The following is a 24,152-nucleotide window of genomic DNA, read 5'->3' as shown; positions in this document are numbered from 1 at the left end:
TTAAGGTATCATGAACCCAATAAGTCATTACAGTATTATTTTACAACTTGATACCAAACCTAAATAATTGTGGGTAGCTTACAGAACCATAGCCATATAATTAGTGGTATAACACACTTCTATTTAAAAAACCCAACTCATACTAACTTTTAAAATCATGCCTTTCACATGGATGCACCTCTTCAATACAGGTTTCCACTGTTGAGGAAAAATGTAACTGGAACAAATCATTTCTGTTTTCAAACAGTATTAAAACATAAACATTTTGTTGCTCTTAAATATTATGAAATTTGAATCACAATGGTCAAAGGTGAACAAGCTGATAGTAGAACAGGATGTTACCAAATCAAGGAATTGATCAAACTCTTATCTTCCAACTTTATCTGAAAGAGAAGGAGGCAAAATAAATAAGAACATGAATATAAATAGTAGTAACATTTAATAGTATCAGTCCCTGGAATTCTTTTTTGATGAGTTCATAATCTTGCTACCTGAACTCTTGTGCCCTGAAACTGCATTTTTGCAGCATTTTGTCTTGTGATCCAAAAGAAGTCTGACATAGACAATGCAAGCTAATCATTATTTCTGAAGAAATATCCTGAGGCAGCACAGATGTGGGTCATTGCACATTAAACCAAAGTCAGAGCAAATGTTCAGAACTATAAATGTAAATATGTTATGCAATAGAAATATTTAAATTATTATTAAACAATGACACTTTTCAAATATATTCAAATGAGCTAATTTTAAAGTTTAGAATCATTTATTAAATAATTAACCTTAATCTTAAGTCCTCATGCAACACAGGGCTGCAGAAGATTTTATTACCCACTCTTAATGTTTAGGCCAGGTCTGCACAACTGATAGAGAATCAAATTTAAAACTATTGTGGTGTAGTGTTCAACAAGTCAGGAGTACAATGGCAGCATTGCAGTTGGCAATGTTTGCTTAGAGGTGCTCAGTGCTGTGTCTTTCAGAACAGAAATGTATGGTGGAAATTTAAGAGAAAGCAATGGATCTTTCCTGATACCAACAAAGTTTTATTGAATGAACATGGAATATTTGATACATTTTTCCTTTTAATGCATTTCAATGGTATTGTTTATATGATATCAAGTACTACCTGTAACAAATTAAAATGCTAAAATTATTATTAAAGACTGTTTGTTTTACAGATTCATTGCCTGGATTTTGGGATATATTTGGTTACCACATCCATGAATTAGATGAACCCCCACTAGATGAATCAACCACTGAGGAACCCTGTACAGCAAGTCCTGAAGATGTTGCTGAAGATATCCTCATTGTTGACCCTTTCTATCCTGGAATCTATCATCTGGGAGACGATGAGAGTGAAGAGGTTGACTGTGAGAATACTACTGCTATCACAACTCCTCCACCACTGCAGTTTATTAATGGAAAGCAGCAAGTGACCACTGCTCCTAAAGATATAAAAGCTGAAGAAGCAAGAAGTGATCAAATTTTAGCACATTCCAAAGATGTAAATTTTTTGCATATCAATGAATCTAACATGGTGTCTGATAATGAGTTCTTGGCCACAGTACAACCAAGTGAATCAACTGGAGATACTGTTGCTACACAAAAACTGAAACCAGAATATGATATATTGGAAGAAGTGTTTAGTGGACACTCAGAAACTACACATAAAGTTCAGGAGATAATATATATCCATGGCCAGTCCTTATCAGACAATAATGAGAAATTGATACAGTCTGAAACAGAACACTTAGAAGATTTAACTGCCCAGCCTGAATCAATAAGTTCTGCTTCTCTCCACCCAACAAATATGGAGCTAAAAGAGGACTCTGAACAGTTAATTTTAAGCGCTTCTACTAAAGGTTGGTTACCTCATACTTCCACTGTATCCTTAGACACTGGAGATGACATAGTAGATCAACATGACACTTCTGTTCTGCAAGGAAATGATAATACAAATGTTAGACATAATGTACTTAATTCTTATATACATTTATTGACAACTACTTCCAGTACTAAGTTGTTGACTACATCAGAAGGGTCTGGAGCTTTTCAAGAAGATGGTTATAAATCAACTAGTATATTAATAAAATCAGGAAGACAAGAAAAATATCCTAGTCAGGAAATTTTCTCAGATGATGGAAAGCCTATTCCACCTAAACCTTTGCCTTCTGCTTCACAGTCTCCTGCTTCTTTGTATAAAGAGATCATGTCTATTGCTGAACATAGTCCTGTAGAATCTTTTACTACTGACTCTGTTACCAAAATAATTTTGAGCACCACTAAAAACCAAATTAATATGGAGGAGGATAAGGAAGACAGTACAAGTTCTATGTTTTTAAATATGGAGAATTCAACTGCTGTCAACACAGAAAACTTGTTTAATAACAATGAATACTTAAGTGATAACATCAGAGTTGTGACTGAAGGATCCATAGCTGTCACCCAAACAGTCTCTCCTCTCAAAACCAAAGAAATCACAGAAAATAGATTGTCCATTAATGAAGAATCTGGTGATGGAGAATTTTGGAGGAAACCTAATAGAGAAATACTTTTGGGGGGTCCTACCAGCCAAGTGGTAAGTATTGACTCCCAATTTCTAGATGCAGGTTTTGGAGAAATTGATAGTATGACTCAAGCCACTACACAGACTTCATTGCCAGTGAGGTCTGAATATGGAGGCAGTAAAGGAAAAGAAATAGATAGCGTTTCAAGTGAACCACCATTGAATCATGCAATTCATACTAAACCTACAATGGATGTGTTGGATGCTGAATTGTATGGGAAGGCTACAGACACTAGAATAGAAAGTCCAGTATCAAAAAATGAAACTTACAGTCAAAGAGCCTCAGATAAATCAGAGGCAAGTGTGCTATTGCCATTTAGTGACAAGTCTGTTGTGGAAACAAATGAAGAAATGATAGCAACTATAATAACAATACAGGAGCAAGCAAATTTGTTTGAAACATCTAGTATGACAAACATTTCTCCTGACCTAAGTGTAGGAATGAAGTTAATACCAGAACCAAGAGAAACTAATAGGACTGCACAACATTCCAGCAGTACCATACAGGATTCTATAGTAGTGACAAATAACATAACTCTGCAGAAAGGAAGTTCTGAATTCATAGTAAATGAAGGAATGAAATCTATTCAGTTGGAAGATAGAAAAGACATTTACCCAACTGCCTTTGCCGAAACAATTGCTCTTGTGGATATAGGCTCTGGAGAGGGATCAGTTAATGACACAAGTAGTATGATGCTGGAAAATTATACTCCCCCAGAAAAAGAAATTAATAATAAATTACCATTGATTGAACTAGGTTCTGGAGATGTAGATTCTATTACATACTCTTCTACAAAGAAACCAGTTGCATCTGAATTTTTGGTACAAGGATCTAAAAATCAAATAAAAAATAAAAGTGAAGAACCTAGTATGGTATTTCAGCATCCACTGGTTAGAACATTAAACATAAGTAGTACCACTATAGTAACATTAATGAACCAAAGTATTACAGGAGAGTTTTTTAATAAATCAAAAATGGAACAGGAAATGCCAGATATATTAGAAACAAGACCTTCTGATAAAAACCCCCATTTGGAAGCAGAAATGAATTATGAAGAAAAAAGAAAACTTGTAGAAACAGAATCCAGCAGACAACAATCAGAAATTTCTGATACTTCTGAATTTTATCAACATTCAAAAGAACTACAATTCGATACTAATTCTGACTCTTTAGAGAAATATCCCCCTTCATATGATAAAATTGCAAACAATTTAATAATAAATGCAGAAAAAGAAGAATGGTTGGAAGAAAAGATTGATCCTGCCAAAGGCAGCCACACACTTCCATCACCATCTACAACGTATAGACCAATAACCACAGCAATTAATGTTCCATTTTTGTCAAAACAAGGCTCACAAAATGAATTCTTTATGGTTCATACAACTGCACCTGGGAATTCTGCTACATTAAAAGAAAGCTCTAATGCAGTAAAACCTGATACTCTTCATCCTAAAAGTTCAGAAGAATTATTTTCAGAGGGACAACATGAAGAATTTGAGAGGCATACTGATGATTCCAAATATGAATTTAAATATCCATCCATGCTAGAAGACGATTTGTCTTCAGCCAGTGATGAAACCTTTCCTGTGTTATCTATTGTAAATACTGAGACATCTACTATAAATTGGTTCGCTTCTGAAAATGATCAGAATAAAGAAAAATCTTACCAGGGAGAACAAAATGTACTAGCCACAACAGATGAAACTTCTCAAGGGAAAGCCCAGATGTTTGTAAAGCATGAAAATAAAACTTCTGCTTCAGAATTATTTATTGAACCCTCCACTACTGAAGCAATAGAAACACCAGATACCACTTTATTACCCAAAGTGTCGAGTGTTAGAAACCATGATGGTTCTGGGGAAGGATCTGGCTGGCAAGACGTAATAGAGAAAAAATCTGAATCATTTACCCACTTGCCAAACTGGGAACTACCACTTCTAACTGGTTCTCCTCATTATTCAGACATTGAGAACACAGGTGCCACAATGGATGTATCCCCAAAAGACCCACACACTTACACAGAGAAGCATGAAAAGATATCAACATCTGATAGTGACACCTCAGAGAGTTTTTCATATGAGAGTTCCACAAACAACATAAAAGATTATGAAGATCTTATCCCTGTAGCTGGTTTCAAAAGAAATTATTCAGATGATATAATTGATATTATTGGAACAGGGCATGGCGTAATACTTGATGAAACAACAATTATTGATGTTGATAATTTGAAATCAAATGCAAATATTGAAGACATTATAGATCATACAACTGAAAAGCCTGGAAGACACTCAACAGATAATATATATACATCAGCAATGAAAATTCAGAATACAACATCTGAAATGTTAATTGATGATAAAGTTACAAATAATCAAGGAAGTTCTGTAGGTAATAAGTTCATACATAGCGAATCCATATTACCTGATCATACCCCAACGTTAGAGGTAGGTTCCGGAGATATTGCGTTTTTCACAACAGAAAGTGCAATTTCTCAGGATCCACTTAAAACATCTATTCTACTTCCAACACTACCTCTTCTTGTCAGTTCTACCATATCATCTCCAATTCGTTCTAACAAAAATGCAACTGACATAGAATATGGCAATGAACATACAGAATCTGAAGAAATGATACGATCCAGATCTGAAGAACCAACACCATCAAACAGTCAAATAATATCTGATGAAAGTGAAATTATCACTATGTCAGGAGAGGGACAAATACAGATGGATAAACAGAAACCTATCGTTCTTCCTTCAACTCTAGCATACATGCCTCTAAAAACAGTACAAACATTGACCACGCATCAACCTGAAGGAAGTACTACTTCAAATCAGCTTGTTTCACAAACTGTGACAAAATCTAAAGAAACAAGCTACAAGGTATATGATGGAATGAAACCTGAGCTCACAAAGCCAATAGAAACAGTTAGGAAGAACTTGCTTCCTACAACACAAACACCCAAACTACCTGTGACTGTGCATTTACTCAATGGTGTTTCTGAACACCCAGAAGAAATCATGCAGAGTTCTTCATCATCAACTGATTCTAACAAATATGATTTACCACCACCAGAAACATTTAGAGAAGTTAGTGCTGACGCAGCCGTAACTTACAAACCTGCTCTGAATGATTTGTCCAATAATACATTTCCTAATGTGGAACTGGAGAACAGTTTCCTTGGAAGTAAAACTACATCTGATGGGCATGTACAAGAAACAAAAGAAATCCCAAAAGATCCTACAGAAGAAACAACTGTTTTTGAAGAATTTCTTTCAAAAGATGTGATACCATCAAGCTTTTTTAATTCTGATGCTGAAGACCTGTTAGAAGAAGAAACTCCAGAGAAGGTAAAGGAGCTAAATCAGTTAGATGGAAATAGTGCTGATGGAAGTTTGTTATGGATACATAGCACGCCTTCTTCAATTCCACATGAGAGTAAAACAGGTGGCGTTTTTGGTGCTAATGGAGAATCCAGTGTTTGGCCAATCTCACCGCCACCATCTGCAGATAAAATTGTGAAACTTCAAACAGTACAACCAGAGTCATCGACAATTTCTTCTAACCTTGTAAATGAATATTCAGGTCCGGAAAGCGTTTCTGATTATAACAAACCAATAAATACAGAGGATTTAAAAGCAAATGAACTTGTAACTCCACCATTTTTACGTCCGGATGTTACCAATGAATCAGACTTCCTGATCGGTCCAGGTGAAGGTTCAGTTGAAGGCTCAGCAATTCAAATCCCAGGTAAGGGAGAAGCTGTTTAAGTGCATCCTTTTCTCTGCCACAATTATTTATTTATTTTATCATTTATCAGAATGTGCTTGCCTGAAGATAAACTATGAAGATAATATATGCATTATGTGAACAACTGTAGTATGTGAACTGGACGATAATTGGAATGGTGACAGCCATTTCTATTATGATAACTAGAACTAGTTGTCTAGTTCACCTGCTACATTTGTACATTCAAATGTGTACTCTGAAAAATCAAAACTGGTTGCATGAAGGGAAAAAAATATATTGCATGATTTAAATGTGGAATATTTGTCAATGTTTTGGAATAGAAAAAATTATTACTAATACAATAATGTTAGCAGACTTTTGAAATTCACTGAATCGTAATGATATTAAGAGATGCAGTAATCTATATATGGCTAAATACGATGCTCAAAAAAAATACAGGAAACACTTAAAACACATAATAAAACTTCAAGTAAATCAAACTTCTGTTAAATCAAACTGTCCACTTAAGAAGCAACACTGATTGACAGTCAATTTCACATGCTGTTGTGCAAATGGAATAGTTGTGCAAATGAAATATTCAATGAGAATATTTCATTCATTCAGATCTCGGATGTCTTATCCGAGTGTTCCCTTTATTTTTTTGAGCAGTGTATGAAAGAGACATAGTTATTTCAGAAGGAAAATTTGGAATTCATTTTTATATCCAGATCTTGAAATGAAAGTTATTCATACTGGACAGCAGACTGAATACCAGTTTTCCCTTGTCTGCTTCCCCTTCCTTGGAATTTGCAGTAATTTTATTGTTTTCCATTGCGCTCACATGCAATGTGATTCGACATGTAAAGTCAGTATTAATGTGGATAAAGTATTCATATAGATAACAGATTCCCCATATTTAGCTTAGATTGTTTTCTCCAATGGTCAGGATTTGAAAAAAGTGTATACAGCCAATACACAGATTTCTCATAGTTTTCTATTGAAGGTTTTGCATAAAATAAGTAGTCAAGGCATAGAATATCTGCTCAGTAGTTATATTTTAAAATGTGCAATTTGGGCCTGATATACTACTTTCGGATGCAGCAAATTCACATAAATACTTAATGTGTGGGTGCCAGTCTAGTAATAAGTGATAGTTTTACGTATATGTAACCTTCACTTAAAAATACAAATGCAGCCTGAATCTTTGAGGTTTTTTATTTGACAAGACAATGTATCCAAGAAATGATTTGACTTCTGAGTGATTTTTTTAAAAAAATAGATGTTATAAAATGATTAAATATAGTGTGAATTGAAAGATTGTGCTTATCTAAGGTCACAAGTCACACTGAGAAGATAACAAACAAAATGTATGCTATAAGAATTGTTGTTCTGTCTACCCAGTCATTGCACATAAACTAACTTCGTTCAGATAATACATGTTTCATTCACTGTGTACATGTTTTAACTATTTTGGCTATAATTAATTGTCATGTCATATCAGCTAAATCCTCAACAAAATATTAAGACTGCCAAAATCAAAACAAAGCATCATTGAAGTAAACAAAATATTGTTGAAAATAATTTTTCCTGATGTAGTATAGTTTTGTTTCTATTATGAAAGCATGATTTATTGTTACTGCCATACACTGTGCTTAATTAATTATATTTGCATGTTTATAGTGTTTAATCTGTCAATGTAGCAGATTGCAGCACTTGGGATAAATTCAGAAAAGTTTTCTGCATGGAAACAAACAAACATCATTGTTTTTTAAAAAATACAGCTATTTTCAATGAACTCATTTTTACAGGCCAAGATCTATGTAAAAGCAATCCATGCTTGCATGGGGGCACTTGTTATCCACGTGACTCTTTCTATATCTGCACTTGTATGCCAGGTTTCAGTGGTGATCGGTGTGAAGTAGGTAAGAAACAAATGCTTTGCTATTTTTGACTATTTTTTAAAAAATGTGCAGAAAAAAGTCAGTAATTAACATTAAAGTTCAGGTAATACTGAGATTTATATTATCAACTTGAGGGAGACTCGCCTAGCTGTTCATCTAATGTAATCCATGTTCACACAAATGGGATATCTTAAAATAGATATCATTATTCATTGTTTGTTATATTTTTCTATTCATGTTCTACATAATGGTGTTGCATATTAAGACATTTTATATGTATATTGCTCTTTTCCTTTTTCCTTCAATAAATAAATACCAGGTGTAAATAATAGAGAAGCAAGTTATAATATTAATATCTAGTTTTGATAAATGGGTGTTGTAAGGAAAAAATATTGACCTATTTCCAATGTATGTGTCCATTAATAGCTGTACCTAATTTGCTTCCAGACATAGCATCAGTTTAGCAAAGCCTTGGAAACAGGAAGACAATTTTTTTTAAAAAAAATAATCCTCTCCAGCTGGTGCTTTGCACATATATTGGAATATATTCTGACTTGTTAATCAAATATATTTAAAGGGTATCAAAAGAGGAAGTATATTCCAAAAATGCCCAAACCTTCCTATATCTAATTAGAAACATTCTCTGTCATCTTTATTTAATAAAATCTATTAAAAACTCAAGAGTTTTTGAAGACATGAAAATGCTTATTAAATTCATTCATTTAAGGGTCTTTTTGCAGGATTCATTCAGCCAAAGGCATGAAGCAATTTTAGTAATAATAGATTTCCTTATACTGTTGGGGTTTGAAGCTCATTTCCTGTTATTTAATTATTTCATACGACCTGGATTTCTACTTTTTGAGAAACTGTAACATACATTATTTATTTTGAACGGGCAGCAATATAAAGGTAAAATAAACATTATGAATGATAATGCCTACAGCCATTAAGAGGTACAGAAGTTCAGTGTTTCATGTTGACAGGTTAGAACAAGTTGGACACTTGGCAGCAATAATTACCTAGATTTTCCTTTTGAAAAAAGAATTGCTGCAACATATTTCCCCTCCCCCCCAGCAGTTCAAGTAGCGACAAGTAAACTGAAGGTGCAGGTTAGAAATCTAGGGTGATTTTTAACAAGGGCAGATTGATGTGCTGCATTTAGAAAAGTTCTCTGTGTGGGAAATGTATTGAAATGTTGGGGGGGGGGAAGTTAAGTTTATATATTGGGATGTCTTGAAATCTATTAATAAGTTCTTCTACTTGATATAATACACACACACAATTTGAAAGTGAGAACAGTTGTTGTAAAACATTATTATTTCTTTGTAATTTTTTTGAATAGATATAGATGAATGTCAATCCAGCCCTTGCAGAAATGGTGCCACGTGCATTGATGGTGTCAGTACATTTAGTTGTGTTTGTCTTCCAAGCTATGTTGGAGCACTTTGTGAAAAAGGTGAGAGACCAGTTTGAAATGTGCAGTTAACTCAATCCTACTTTTGAAATAATCTATGAAAGGTGGTCAAAAAATACCTTGCCACAGCGATGGGCATTTTATTTATTTCTGTATTACATTTATTCTAAATATTTAATACTGCTTTTCTCCAGTGTTCTGCTTAAAAGAGTCCAACATGGATAATAATCTAGTCTGATTGGTGGGAGCTAAGTTTAATTTATTTGAAATATACCCTGTACTTGCCCATTTGGGCAACTCAGTCATAGTGTAGGAACTTTAAGTTTCCCTCTCCTGACAATACAACTAAATTAGCATTAAATTAATTCAGTTGGACTTTCCTGCTGCAGATCAACTGGTCAACTCACCAAAGCAGGTAAGAGAATTTAGGGATAAGCTGAGCTATTTATTTATTTATTTATTTATTTATTTATTTATTTATTTATTTATTTATTTATCCATCCATCCATCCATCCATCCATCCATATTTATTTATTTGATTTGATTTGATTTGATTTGATTTGTATGCCGCCCCTCTCCGTAGACTTTTTAGCTGGCACACCAGCAAGAGCCATCTAAATTCTGTATCAACCGCTCCCTAGAGTCCCTGCCCTCTATGGGCATAACAAGCCGACATTGCAAATCACTTCCAGCTGGAGCCTTCTGCCCTTCATGGGCATAACTCCTCTCTATTACCAGCAATTCTGTACACAGTTTTAAGAGTCCGTCTCTTCGCTATGTACTCTGGGGCAATCATTTGAATCGCTCTCGGCAGCGCCTTCCTTCTCACCATTGTTTCAAATGAAGCTCCTTGTTTTCTTTGATCGCAGGCATTGGTGGGAGCCATTTTAGTTTCACGATGTCACTAGTTGCCAGGCAGATTCTTCAAGGTTTAAAGGTTTAACCCTTTAAGGTTCGCTCTTCTGCAGTTTTTACACTGGAAGAGTTTCCGGTTCAGATGGTAACTGGGCAAGCTTGGTGGGCTTTTTAAATGGACAGTATCGGGTCTGCCAGTGAGTAAATGTGCTGACAGTCATTTTAAGTGGCTTTTGTCTGCCGGTGATCTTGTTACTTGTCATTTCTTCACTGTTTACCATCGGAGCTTGCCTAACCTTGGGGATCAAACTCACTGACGGTTCTCACCACTTTTTCAGCCTACCTTATTACCACGTTGTGTGTGTGGGGTTGAGTTACCTACGGAAACTGCCCCCCCCCCCCCCGAGGAGCAGACATCCAAGCTTCCAGCCACCAGAACCTGCAAGACTCCTTCATTGCATTCCCTGAGTCCCTTGGCCAGTGGGATTATAATAATTAATTAATTAAGGGGCGAGCATAAGTGCATTAGTGTGCCTTCCGTCCCCTGTCCAATTGTCTCTCCTATATTTTATATATCTTTTCTCCCATCCATATATCCTTCCTCTACTCTTCATTGATGTATTCTATTCTCATATCTCTTCTTCTATCCCTTCCCTGATATTTACTACTACATGTTTCTATTCTCCTTAACTTTCAATTTGCATTGGACTAAATAAATAAATAAATAAATAAATAAATACATACATACATACATACATACATACATACATACATACATACATACATATTATATCTGATAATGTGGAGGAACAACCTGGGAAAGAACACTATCCCTGCCCCAGTGAAGGCCAAATATAAAGGCCATTCATCTAAGCAAGTTAAAGACCTCCTCTGTCTCAGAAGTCGCCCTTAAGGACACTGACCTTAAGTAGCCCTTAATTCAACAGTATTTCTTTAATCATATTTAACACCTACATACAACAGAGAAATAAAAGTGACTCCTGTTTTATGTAGGATTTATTTTTTCATCTTGTGTTCAAGCTTTTATTGTTGCTGATAATTAGAGAGGAAGAGAATAATTTAGTTACAGCATTTAGTTTAATCAGCTACAAAAATTCACTAAACTAAATGCTGTAATATGTTATATTTTGTTATGAACAGTAATAAGACTTAATGAGATCCAAAGTTTGTATCTTTGGGAAATTTTTACAGGCTGCTGATGTAAAGTTAAACATTAGAAGAATATTAAAATATTCATGTCTTTTTGATCCAAATGCCATATTAAATTTTCAGAAGATGTTTGTTTGTTTGTTTGATTGATAGTTTGTTTCTCAACTAGTGCAAGGAAACGGTACGCATGAAAAAAATGGCACAAATAAATTGTTATTAAGAAGAAAAACATAGCTATAAACTCATAAAATGAGTACATACTGTACAAATGGGTATAGCAGGACAGAGACAGTAAGCGCGCTTATGTTAACAAAAGTCCTTGTGAAATTTTGATAGTGTGGTGTTTCCATACTGTACATATAGTATAATAGTTTCATTCTGCAACTTTATCACTGAATTGAATCCTGAACAAAGCAAAAACATTTCTGAGCCAATGCAATGTTTCTTTTCCTTCTAAATGGTAAGAAGTATCTCTGATTTACTTTTGGAAAAATTGCATTAATAATAAATACAAGTTTCTCAGCATAGGTGGAAGTCCTGTCTAAAGGTAATAAAGAAAGTTCCAAAAAAACAGAAGGGAGTGAAAATGCTTCTTCTATAAAATGTATTTCTTTGCTTATAACAGCAGATGTAGTGACTTATGTTTCGAATCTCACTGTGTTTGGATTTATTCTCACTAGAACAAAATATTTCATAAACACTGGCCGGTTCCAGGCTTGTCTTTTTATCATAAGCCTACTTGGTGAAAGGCTCTGAATTTAAAAGTTAGGCTAAAAGTACTTTATTTATTTATTTATTTATTGGATGTGTATGCCGCCCCTCTCCGTAGACTCGGATGCATTATTTCTGATGCATTATTTTTTAAATCCAAAGCAAAGGATTAGATTCATTGCAATTAACTTTTAATAATTTCATTAATAATGGAAATAATTCAGAATTCAGCTCTTTAACATAATATCACAGATTGAAAAAAAATTAAGTTAATTTGAGAATACATCTAATAAATCCCAAAAAAGTTTTCACATCATTATAGTTTAAATTCTACTTTATGATCACAGTGTCATACAATTGAAAGTTTGGCCTGGGGAGTTTAGGTGCATCATTAGGGAAATCACGCCCCCCCCCCCTTTACTTTAGGAATTAAGTCAGTGTCATAAAATATACATAGAATCAAGCTTTGTTCTAGAATAAAACTGAAAAGAAAGAAGGTAAAATATATATTTAAATAGTCACATGCAAGACATTCTGCGGTGAGGAACTAAAAATATAGAGCTTCTAAAATTATAGACAAAAGCCAGTTTGGTGTGGTGGTTAACGTGCTGATTTAGAGCCCAGGAATCTCTGAGTTCGATTACTGCCTTAGACATGAAAGCTAGTTGCTAGCCCTATGAAAAAGATGTTGGCAGGTCACTTTGAAAAATGGTGCCAAAGAACCTACACAGTCTTGTTTTTGAATCACCCAGAATCAGGCTACACTGGATGGCGCATTAAAAATTTGTAGAAAGCATCTTAGAACAGCCAATGAAAAAAATATACAGAGATAGATAAAGATGGACAGACCACAAGCAGTTCTGATACAAAGAGATTCCAACTTGGACAAAAAAAAAATTGGGCACGGAGCTCCACCCAGAGGTGGGCTGGAAATGGACCTGTTCCACCTGTGGAAATGGACCTGTGTATGCAGGTCCATCATGGCTGGCCGTGCACGCGAGATTCGGCTACTGCACATGTGCAGAAGCCAAATTTTACTGCCCCAGCCAGCAGCAACCGCGCCTGCCTAAGGAGCCGCCGGAGTCCGGGGAGGTCGCACCAGGTTAATTCCATGCAGGAAAAGCTCCGCGGCCTATCCCGGGGCAACGCTAATCTGGCAATGGGGGCAGGAAGAATGGGAATGGGATCTGAAACTTTGTAGTGGGATGCTGAGCAGAGCCGGGCCTTCTTAAACCACCTGCGTCACTTTAAGAAGGCAGGGGCAGCATGGCTCCGCTCAGCATCCCACTACAAAGTTTCAGATCCCCTTCCCATTCTTCCTGGCCCTGGTCAGCCCCACTCAGCTTGGTCCCCCTGCCTTCTGGGTGGAGACACAGCCAGGGAAGGGTGATCCTTCTGCTTTGCCAAGCCGGGTAGGGGGGAATACAACCTCAGAGAGGAAAACTAGGTCCGCGGCTCTCTCTGACCTCCTGTGAGCTGAGGGGAGGTGCCATTGCAAGCGAGCAGTGGGTCTCAGTTCCTGCCCCCTTGGGACAACCGCCTCGTTGCTAGGCTTGACATTGGAGAGGCGCGGTTGGCCATGAAGTCTGGGACGATGACTGGTTTGCCTGTCCTTCCCCAATTCGGTCTTAGGACAATGCAGTGGGTGGGGGGGTGAGAGTGAGGGATGGGTGGGAGAAAAGACACATCTCGCTTTTCTTTTTGCCCGCATCCCACTCGATCCTCACACAAACCATGCACAAACCAGCCATCCAAGCCAAGCAGCCATGCAGGTGTCCCAAGGGAGCAGGAATTGAGACCCACTGTCTGCTTGCAATGGCACCTCCCCATGGCTCTCAGGAGGCCAGAGTGAGCCGTGGACCTGGTCCTCATTTTCGTCTCTGAGCATGCATTCCCGGCTTGGCAAAGCAGAAGGATCACCCCCCCCCCCCCGTCTGTGTCTCCACCAAGAAGGCAGGGCAATCAAGCTGAGTGAGGCTGAGCAGGGGCAGGAAGAATGGGAAGGGGATCTCAAACTTTGCTTAGATAACGTTTTCCCATTTTTCCAGAAACAAAATGACTTCTGGAATACAGTTTCTTACCTGGGCCTGTAAATTCTTGTTTAAATCTAAGGCTGAGACAAGATGCTACTAAAAATAACTTCTAACTAGCAGAAATAGAACAATTGGGTAATCTTTCAGAGTATGGAACTATCCCTTGTGTAGATGTGTGTTGAGATATTTGTCTAAGAGGATGCATTTTATGAATGTCTGAGTTCTACTAGATGGTGAAAAAATCCATTCATAATGACCGGCTGAGGGATTGAAGCAAGATACTTAGTGAGCATATTTACTTGTTTGTTATCTAGAAAGTAGATAACTATATGTTTGTTTATGTTTGTTTATTTAGATTTGTATGCCGCCCCTCTCCGCAGACTCGGGGCGGCTCACAACAAAGTGCAAAAAATACAATTTATAACAAATCTAAATTTCTACTAAAAACATTTAAAAACCCCATTTCTAAACACACATACATACACACATACCATTCATAAATTGTATATGCCCGGGAGAGATGTCTCAGTTCCCCCATGCCTGGCGACACAGGTGGGTCTTAAGGAGCTTGCGAAAGGCAAGGAGAGTAGGGGCAGTTCTAATTTCCGGGGGGAGTTGGTTCCAGAGGGTCGGGGCCACCACAGAGAAGGCTCTTCCCCTGGGGCCCGCCAACCGACATTGTTTAGTTGACGGGACTCGGAGAAGGCCCACTCTGTGGAACCTAATTGTTTGCTGGGATTCGTGCGGCAGCAGGCGGTCTCAGAGATATTCTGGTCCAGTGCCATGAAGGGCTTTAAAGGTCATAACCAACACTTTGAATTGTGACCGGAAGTTGATCGGCAGCCAATGCAGACTGTGGAGTGTTGGTAAAACATGGGCATACCTAGGTAGGCCCATGACTGCTCTCGCAGCTGCATTCTGCACGATCTGAAGTTTCCGAACACTTTTCAAAGGTAGCCCCATGTAGAGAGCATTACAGTAGTCGAACCTCGAGGTGATGAGGGCATGAGTGACTGTGAGTAGCGAGTCCCGATCCAGATAGGGCCGCTACTGGTGCACCAGGCGAACCTGGGCAAACGCCCCCCTCGCCACAGCTGAAAGATGGTTCTCTAATGAGAGCTGTGGATCGAGGAGGACGCCCAAGTTGCGGACCCTCTCCGAGGGGGTCAATAATTCCCCCCCAGGGTAATGGAAGGACAGATGGAATTGTCCTTGGGAGGCAAAACCCACAGCCACTCCGTCTTATCTGGGTTGAGTTTGAGTCTGTTGACACCCATCCAGGCCCCAACAGCCTCCAGGCACCGGCACATCACTTCCACTGCTTCATTGACTGGACATATTAGGCTATTTTCCTTCATCTAGTTTTTCCTCTGTGGGCTTGGAACTTTGGAGGACATTTTTCAACTTTTCCATTCTGTAAAAGAATTTAAAAATACATTGTTTATCAAGCAGTCCCAATGTCATGTCATTCACCCTAGTATCATATTACCTAAAATTAAAAAGGGAGGAACATATAGTATAACTCTGTTTTAGAGAAAAGGCAGAATGAAACTTGCTGTGAATGACTGGGGTTCTTTTGCAACTTGAATTGCTGTGTTCTACAGAATTCATGCTTTGTAAAACACCTTAATTAATATTCATTTCCCTTTTGGAAAGAACTGACCGATAAGTAATTTCGCACACTGCAATTTATTGTATTTTTCAAAACTTGTTTTCCCCATTGATTTTAGTAAGAAATATTGGATATTAAATATGAATAAAACTGGATTCTATATATTCACACTTGGCCAATCAGGCATCTAGTTTCTATTGCTGTCCCTTCAAATTTAACATTTTTCTACAATTGAAATTAAACACTATAATCTCAAAAATAGGCTTAAGACTAGTTTTATACACTCCAAAAACCCCTTGCAACCACAAATTTAGCAAAATTAAAATCTCAGTCCTGCCTGTATCTTCTGGATCATGACCTCCAACATGTTGTGCTTTCCATACAGCGAAGTGAGTTGTTAAGGGCAAAATGAGATAAAAATCTAAATTTATCCCTATCACTTAGAAGAATGTTTCTCAAACTTGGTACCTTTAAAATATGTGGACATCATCTGGCTGGGGAATTCTGGGAATTGAATTCCACATGTGGTTGCCAGATTTGATAAACACGCAAAATATCAAATTTTACAATTAGGTGGTAGCACGGTACTATAGAAGCTGACCAAATCCATAATTAAGTTAGTAAAAGGAATTATGCTTGTATTGACAGAGTAGATTTGTGACAGAAAACTTAATGATTAGTAGTTGGTGCCTAAACCTGTTTGTGTTCCAATGTGTAATACTATTTGGTAATTTTTCATGTTTGACCATTTCAATCCCAATTAATCTCGTAGTTACTCCTTGTTGCCAGTGGCTATGCAGTGGATATCTTTAAGATATTTGCTGATGCTTATGTGCCTTTTTAATGTGTATTGTGTAACATTTTCCTCATTTTCATTATCTCCAGTAAGTATAAGACATGAGCATTAAATCCTTCCAATAGTGCCACATGGTAGAATGTAAATAGGTCCTTTGTGCCAGATTGACTTTTGTAGCTGATGCTATTGACACATATTAAATCACTTCACTAAAATAACAGCTGTCTTTATCTTAAAATCATTCTTTTATTCAATCAGATCAGAGGTCTGTCCAGAGTTGCTGCTCATATTTGTGATTCCACAGTAATCAGCCTGTGGACCAGAGAAACTCTAAGGCAGGATATAATACACATCAATATTTTCCTCTATTTTTTCAGCAGCTAATTATAAAAACGACATTACCCAGTCAGTATAGTAGTTATAGCTATTGGGAGTGGTGTCTATAATAGCTTTGCTTAAATCCCTTTAAAAGTGTTAGCGTCACTGTGGCCTTTTGTGAAGTAAGCTCCACAGAGAAAGACAGTTGCAATGCATTGTGGGAGAATTATTGGAGCACCAATAATAATTTTATTATTTATTTATTTCTTCTTATTAGTGTTAGGAAAATTTTAAGAGTGTTCTGTCAAGGGATTAAACTTCCATTAGAATTTTGCCCTTCTCTAGTATATTCTTCGAAAAATAAAAAGGAAGCTATTACCAGGAAAGGCATAGTAGACACTTTGATAAGTGTGTTTATTCCGCATATGCTTCCATTGTGTGTAATTGTTGTAACAAATGTAACATGTGCAAACTAGCAAGAAATCCAAGGCAAGAGTGACAATGTCACTACATTTCCCAATAGTACAAGAAATGAAGGAACATATAATCTGGTTTACAACTATTACTTTTTAAATGTATGGGCTCAACTTTAGATAGTAGTTTTTTGGGGAAATTATTATTATTGTTGTTGTTGTTGTTGTTGTTGTTGTTGTTGTATGCTGCCCCTCTCCGTAGACTCGGGGCGGCTCACAACAATAATAGTACAATATATGACAAATCTAATAATTAAAAGTCATTAAAAACACCTTATTTAAAAAGAAACATACACACAAACATACATGCAAACATACCATGCATAAACTGTATAGGCTCAAGGGAGATGTCTCAGTTCCCCCATGTCTGGCGGCAGAGGTGGGTTTTAAGAAGTTTACGAAAGGCAAGGAGGGTGGGGACAGTTCTAATCTCCGGGAGGAGCTGGTTCCAGAGGGTCGGGGCCACCACAGAGACATTGTTTAGTCGATGGGACCCAGAGAAGGCCAACTCTGTGGGACCTAACCGGTCGCTGGGATTCGTGCGGCAGAAGGCAGTCTCGGAGATATTCTGGCCCGATGCCATTAATTTTGAAAATAACTTCAAATAACTTTGAAAATAACTTCAGACTCTGAAGAAAAGCAGCATGCCTGTATTATTCAAGTTTTTTTTAACCAGAACAGAAAATGTAGTTTAATTTAGAATCTCTGTCTCTTTCTCTCTCTTTTCATTCTTTTCACTTTGCTTCTGGAGTTTGATTTTGTCTGTATGTGTCGCTTTTCCTGGCAGTCTAAGAAAATTCGACTTACCTTAGTTTATAGTGTTTATTGAATGCAGATATAGAGCTGAAGCTGCTATGTTCAAGTACACAGATGTAATTGCAAGAAGACAAATCTTACAGTGTAGCTAAGTGTAATTTATTTTATTTTATTTTTTTCTGTTCTGTTCTTTATTTAAAAAGCAATACTTTTTATCTAAGGAGCTACCTTTTGAAATATTTGCAAGTACTGTCTTTGTCTGTAGGTTTAATTTTGAAAGTTAAGGGAATAACCATGGTGAGTCTTAAATATGGCTCAATTTGACCTAATATTTATATTAGGTCAAATTGAGCCATATTTAATAGAAGAAGAAACTCAGGCATTTTGTTTGCAGGACTTCTTGTACTAAGTAGTTTGCATTTAAGGTCACTTGCAGTAAACCTAGATGAACTTGGGGACATGCATACCTAGTATTGGATATTGGGTTGTTGGGGTTATTGATTGTTAGTTGTTGCGATGTTGGGTTGTTTGGATTGTCAATTGTTGATTTCTGCTTTGTATCATCTTTTTTGAGCGATGCTACAATGATGTTAAGGGATTTTAATTGTGTTTCAGTAGTGTTGAGGATGCTAAATGAGATTCAATCGAGTTTATCCTTTGTTGCAGGACATTTACATTGTCTGGTTTTGGTTTGCAATATCTTGGTTGTTGAGAGAAATAGTTGTTTAGAAAAATTAACTCAGTTGCCCCATGACTTCTTTGTGCAATCCTTAGAGCAGGATTATTATCCTGGTTCTCTCAGTTGCAGTCATTAAGCGATAGTGTGTGTCATTGTAATATTGAGAACAATGGTGTGCAGGAAGAAATCCCTTAGCACAGCGATGGCAAACCTATGGCACAGTTGCCACAAGTGGCATACGGAGCCATATCTGCTGGCATGTGGGCTGTTGCCCTAGTTCAGCTCCAACATGCATGTGTGTGCTGGCCAGCTGAGTTTTGGTTCGCACAGAGGCTCTGGGAGGGAATTTTTGGCTTCCAGAGTGCTTCTGGGGAGATGGGAAGGGTGTCTTTATCCTTCCCCAGCTCCAGGGAAGCCTTTGGAGCCTGGGGCAGGCAAAACATGACCTACAGAGCCAACCAGAAGTTGGGGAACAGGTCTTTTCTGGCCTCTGGGGGGCGAGGGAAGTTGTTTTTGCCCTCCCATGCTCTTTCGGCACCCAAGGAAAGAAAAGTTTGCCATCACTGCCTTAGCATGTTAAACCTCAAATCCAACAGCTCCTCTGCTAGCAACCTTCCCATTGACTTTCTGATGAGTCAGCAGAGAAGATTTCAAATGGCAATAAAATATTTGCAGTGTATTTGGCACCTGATTATAAATGTAAACAGGTCGCCAAGCACTTAAAGTGCACAGCATGAGTCCAAAATCTTTAAAGATTAAACTTCTGGTCTTAATATCTGACCTAGGTTATATTCTGTAAAATGTCTTAATTTAAGTTTCATTCTTTAGTAAACATTCTGCCACAAATTCGTTTAGTTGGTCTAATTTTTCTCCATTTGTTTGTAATGGGAATAATTGAATCAGTTCTCCCCGTCAAAGTTGACCTTATTTTCACACTGCTGCTGCTTGTTCCTCATTCAATGTATTTATTAGCATCACTTAGAATAATTTGGGTTCTTGGAAGCAACACAGCGTGATCTAAGTTTGCATGTCTCTTATTCAGCATAAAACTACACTACATATTTTGCTCACTTCTTTTTCATTTTTAGTCACACTTTTCTGGTGTGCAATTAATTCTGCTTCTTCTTAGCAATTAATTCTTTTGTTCAGGGTTATTCTTTCTACTTTTTTTTAAGGCAGCACAATAGTAATCTTCCAATTGTCCTGTAAGGATGCAGTCAGCAACATTTGTTAAACAAACCACACATAAACAAGCCACATGTATACTTTAATATTTTTCCATTTATATGCATGTTGATTTTATCAGGTTTTTTTCGTTAACATTCTCAGAAAATATATCACTGTGGTCGTTGCTGGTATTAATCTGATAGTATGATAGGTGCCTTGTTGCTAGATTTTATTCAGAGAATTTAATTCTATCCTCTGTGCTTAAGACAGAATAATTTATGATGCTTTAATGGAAAAAATATGTTTAATTGGAATTAAAGTAGCACTTTACAATTTAAGTGTGGAATATTGTGATGTTTGCAGTTTTATTTCTGTTCTTGCCCACCAATGAAAATTTAAATCGCTGCATGATTATATTTTTAAATTTTGTTTTTAACTTCTGTTTTAAGTCAATATGTTTTTAGAAGAATTAAATTCTGGGTTAGATTATGTAACCCTCCACTCTACCCAACAATAATACACAAAATAAAATTGCACCTGTGTAAAAATTTATACTACAAAAGATTGAGAGATACACTCTTAGAAGACATAAAGGGAAAAAGCTATACATGAATTCTAATTTTTAAAACAGGTTTCATTGCAACAGCAACCTCTGTTAAAAAAGCTATCCATTTCCTGTTCCATCTGGAAAATTTTCTGCTTCTAAACTGAGAGCTTACACTTTTGGCTCCAGAAATAGCAGTTACTTGTCTAAAAACATCTTATTCTCCACATGCTTTTGTATATATTACTTGAAGTTTCTAGGCCAGTTTTCTCAACCTGTTGTGCTGCAGATACATACTCAACTTCAATTGCCATTGTTCCAATACATCTGGAGGACATCAGGTTAAAGAAAGCGGTTCTAGATGGTAAGATGATTTGCCAGACCACAATGATCTCCTACAATGTCCCTTTTAATTTCCAGGCCAGGATAAAAGTTTCTTTTCCAGAATTCTCTTTCTTTCCATCGTGTTATGTCTTGCTAAAAGCCAGGGATCAAACAATATAGTACATGCTGATGTTAAATAAAACACATAAATGACACACATGCCTTACAAAATTAGTATGTGCTACTGTTCGTTTTCATATTTCTTGAGATGTAACATGTCATTGGATATTTCTGTTTGATTTATTTCGATTTTACATGGTTAGTGGGCAATTCTGGTAACTGACTATGCATGTTCAATGTACATTTTTATGCTTGTTTGTTGCAGACACTGAGACCTGTGATTATGGATGGCATAAGTTTCAAGGGCAATGCTACAAATACTTTGCCCATCGACGGACATGGGATGCAGCTGAGAGAGAGTGCCGCCTACAGGGTGCCCATCTAACCAGCATTTTGTCTCATGAAGAACAGCTGTTTGTAAACCGTAGGTGCTTTCTATTGGAGTGCAACTGATAGTAAATTACTTTAAAATAAGTAACTCATAGGACACTCAACATTTTCATTATTATTTTCATTCCTGAGATATTCATTTTATCCTTGATTGCTAATTTGTTCTTTTCATTTCCAGTTCTGTAATAGCTGAGGTTACGATATTTGCTGATATTGGAGAGAATATTCTTTATTCTGAATACTGAATAATTTAGTTCATGGAGGAAAAGAATAGTATACAATTAGAGTGACAGAATTCATTATAAAATGTTTATTTTGTTCTTTCTACTTAAACTGTTTCATCATCAGACACTTAAAAAATACTGACCCTCAGATGCCAAATAACCTTTTTATATACTGTTACAAATAGCTGGCATTTATGACAGTTGTTGTCATCCTGCTTTAAAACTAAAGCACATACGTTTTATTTGCAAATACTGTTCATTAGCTGGGTTAATGTTTGGATATGATATTCAACCTAAATATTTTCTTAAAGAAAAGACTTTTTTCTTCTCAATATCAAATTTGACTTCTCTTTTGAGAAGCTATGAATTGCTGATTTTCTGCCAAACCATTTGGCAGATCCATATCCCTGGAAAGTCCTTGATGCTAGCAAGAAAAACACATGCTTGAAAAGAATAGTGTACATGCTATAGCAGAACAGCAACTTAATTAGGAAATATAGGCAGTCCTTACGGCCACATGGTGCAAGGATTTCTACTGCTAGGCAAGATGGTTATTAAGTGAGCTATCGCCAATTTTAGAACATTTTGAGCCGGGGTGGCGTAGAAGGTAGAGTGCTATACTGCAGGCCACTGAAGCTGACTTGTAGATCTGAAGGTCAGCGGTTCAAATCTCATCACCAGCTCAAGGTTGACTCAGCCTTCCATCCTTCCGAGGTGGGTAAAATGAGGACCCAGATTGTGGGGGCAATAGCCTAGCTCTGTTTAAAAAGTGCTATTGCTAACATATTGTAAGCCGCCCTGAGTCTAAGGAGAAGGGCGGCATAAAAATCGAATAAATAAAATATTTTTTAAAAAAATTGTTAAGCGAAACACTGCAGCTGTTAAGTGAATCCTATGGCTGTTAAGCAAATCATGTAGTTGCTAGGTTTCCCTTAGTGCAGTGATGGTGACCCTTTTTTTGCTCAGGTGCCAAAAGGGTGCATGCGCACATGATAGGGTGTATGTGTACCCACACCCATAATGCAATGCCCTCTCCGCACATGCACTCAAAACCTCTCTGCGCTGCCCATCTCCACGCATGGATGCAGAACTCACTGAAGCCTCCAAAGGATGGCAAAAAATGGACCCAACAGGCCTACCGGAAGTTCGGTCTATTCTTTGCCATTCATAGACTCCGGAGGCTTTCTTGAAGCCTAGGGAAGGGGGAAATGACCTCCTCCCTCCCTCCCTCCCTCCCTCCCTCAGAAGGCCGAGAATCAGCTGGCCAGCATGCATATGTGCACTGGAGCTGACATAGGGCAATGCCTCATGTGCCCTCAGATATGGCTCCTGGTGCCACCTGTGGTACATGTGCCATAAGTTCGCCATCACGGCCCTAGTGACTTTACTTTTTCAGAAACCAAGATCACAGTTGGCAATCACATGACCTTGGAATTATACAGCCATCATAAATACATGCAGGTTACCAAGCACCTGAATTCTGATCACTGGACCAGGGGATAGCTGCATTGGTCATAAATGTGAGGACTGATCATAAGTCACTTTTTGTCAGTGCCATTGCAACTTCAAACAGTCACTAAATTAATGGCTATAAGTTGCGGACTAAATGTAAAACTAGGAGCATTATGAAGGCTGCTTTTTTGCTGAACATACAAATCAACCTATATATCCATGCATGTTTATTTGTGCTAGTGGATGATTTATTGATAGAAGTAATTTTATCATGTATGAATGCAAAAATACAAAGCAAGCTTGCAAATATTAATGCATCCTTATATCACTTGAAGATTCAGATTTAAATATAACAAATTTCCAAAGCAAGTTTCTTTTCAAGTAATTGCTACCACCTTCCATTTCAAGAGAGATGTATTGCTTTTTGAAACAATCTTGCCATTCAGACCAGTCAACAAGAAAAAAAATAGAAGATAAGTTAAAGTATTGTTAGTAAGAATATTTTTTATAAGTATTCACAACTTTAAGAAGAAAGAATGAACTCTTCTGCAAAAAACGATAGAAATACGTTTTACAGATGTAAGGAGTTTGATTTCATTTCACTTTCATTTTTAGAAAATTCACTTTAATGGTACTAAAAAGTTACTATAAATATATTTTCACTGTAGGCATAGGACATGACTATCAGTGGATTGGCTTAAATGATAAGATGTATGAGAATGACTTCCGCTGGACGGATGGCAGCGTGCTGGTAAGAGATCACTTCTGGAAAATATTGTAATGATTGTGATACTGCTGGCTGTAGTAGAAGTCTGATATAACATTATTGTTTCTTCCTACCATAATTGATGACGTGAAATAATAATACAGAGATCATTTTAGGTTGGAGGGGTTTGTGCAAAATCTTTTTCATTCTGTTA

At 37.0% G+C, this 24,152-nt stretch overlaps 1 protein-coding gene across 5 annotated transcripts in view; it reads left to right on the top strand.

Annotated features, from left to right (window-relative positions):
• The window catches only part of VCAN (versican), a 123,581-nt gene that overhangs the window by 70,781 nt on the left and 28,648 nt on the right, over window positions 1-24,152 (top strand). For 4 of the 5 annotated variants that reach the window (XM_070743066.1, XM_070743065.1, XM_070743068.1 and 1 more), the window contains exons 8-12: window positions 1,176-6,314; window positions 8,102-8,215; window positions 9,537-9,650; window positions 21,432-21,590; window positions 23,901-23,983. In XM_070743066.1, coding sequence (XP_070599167.1) covers window positions 1,176-6,314; window positions 8,102-8,215; window positions 9,537-9,650; window positions 21,432-21,590; window positions 23,901-23,983 — 5,609 coding nt within the window. The remainder of the gene's footprint in view (window positions 1-1,175; window positions 6,315-8,101; window positions 8,216-9,536; window positions 9,651-21,431; window positions 21,591-23,900; window positions 23,984-24,152) is intronic. The other variant, XM_070743069.1, reaches the window with a different exon arrangement.

This window comes from Erythrolamprus reginae, chromosome 2 (assembly GCF_031021105.1).
Source record: "Erythrolamprus reginae isolate rEryReg1 chromosome 2, rEryReg1.hap1, whole genome shotgun sequence".
Lineage (NCBI taxonomy): Eukaryota > Metazoa > Chordata > Lepidosauria > Squamata > Dipsadidae > Erythrolamprus > Erythrolamprus reginae.
This window is presented reverse-complemented; position numbering and strand designations above follow the sequence as displayed.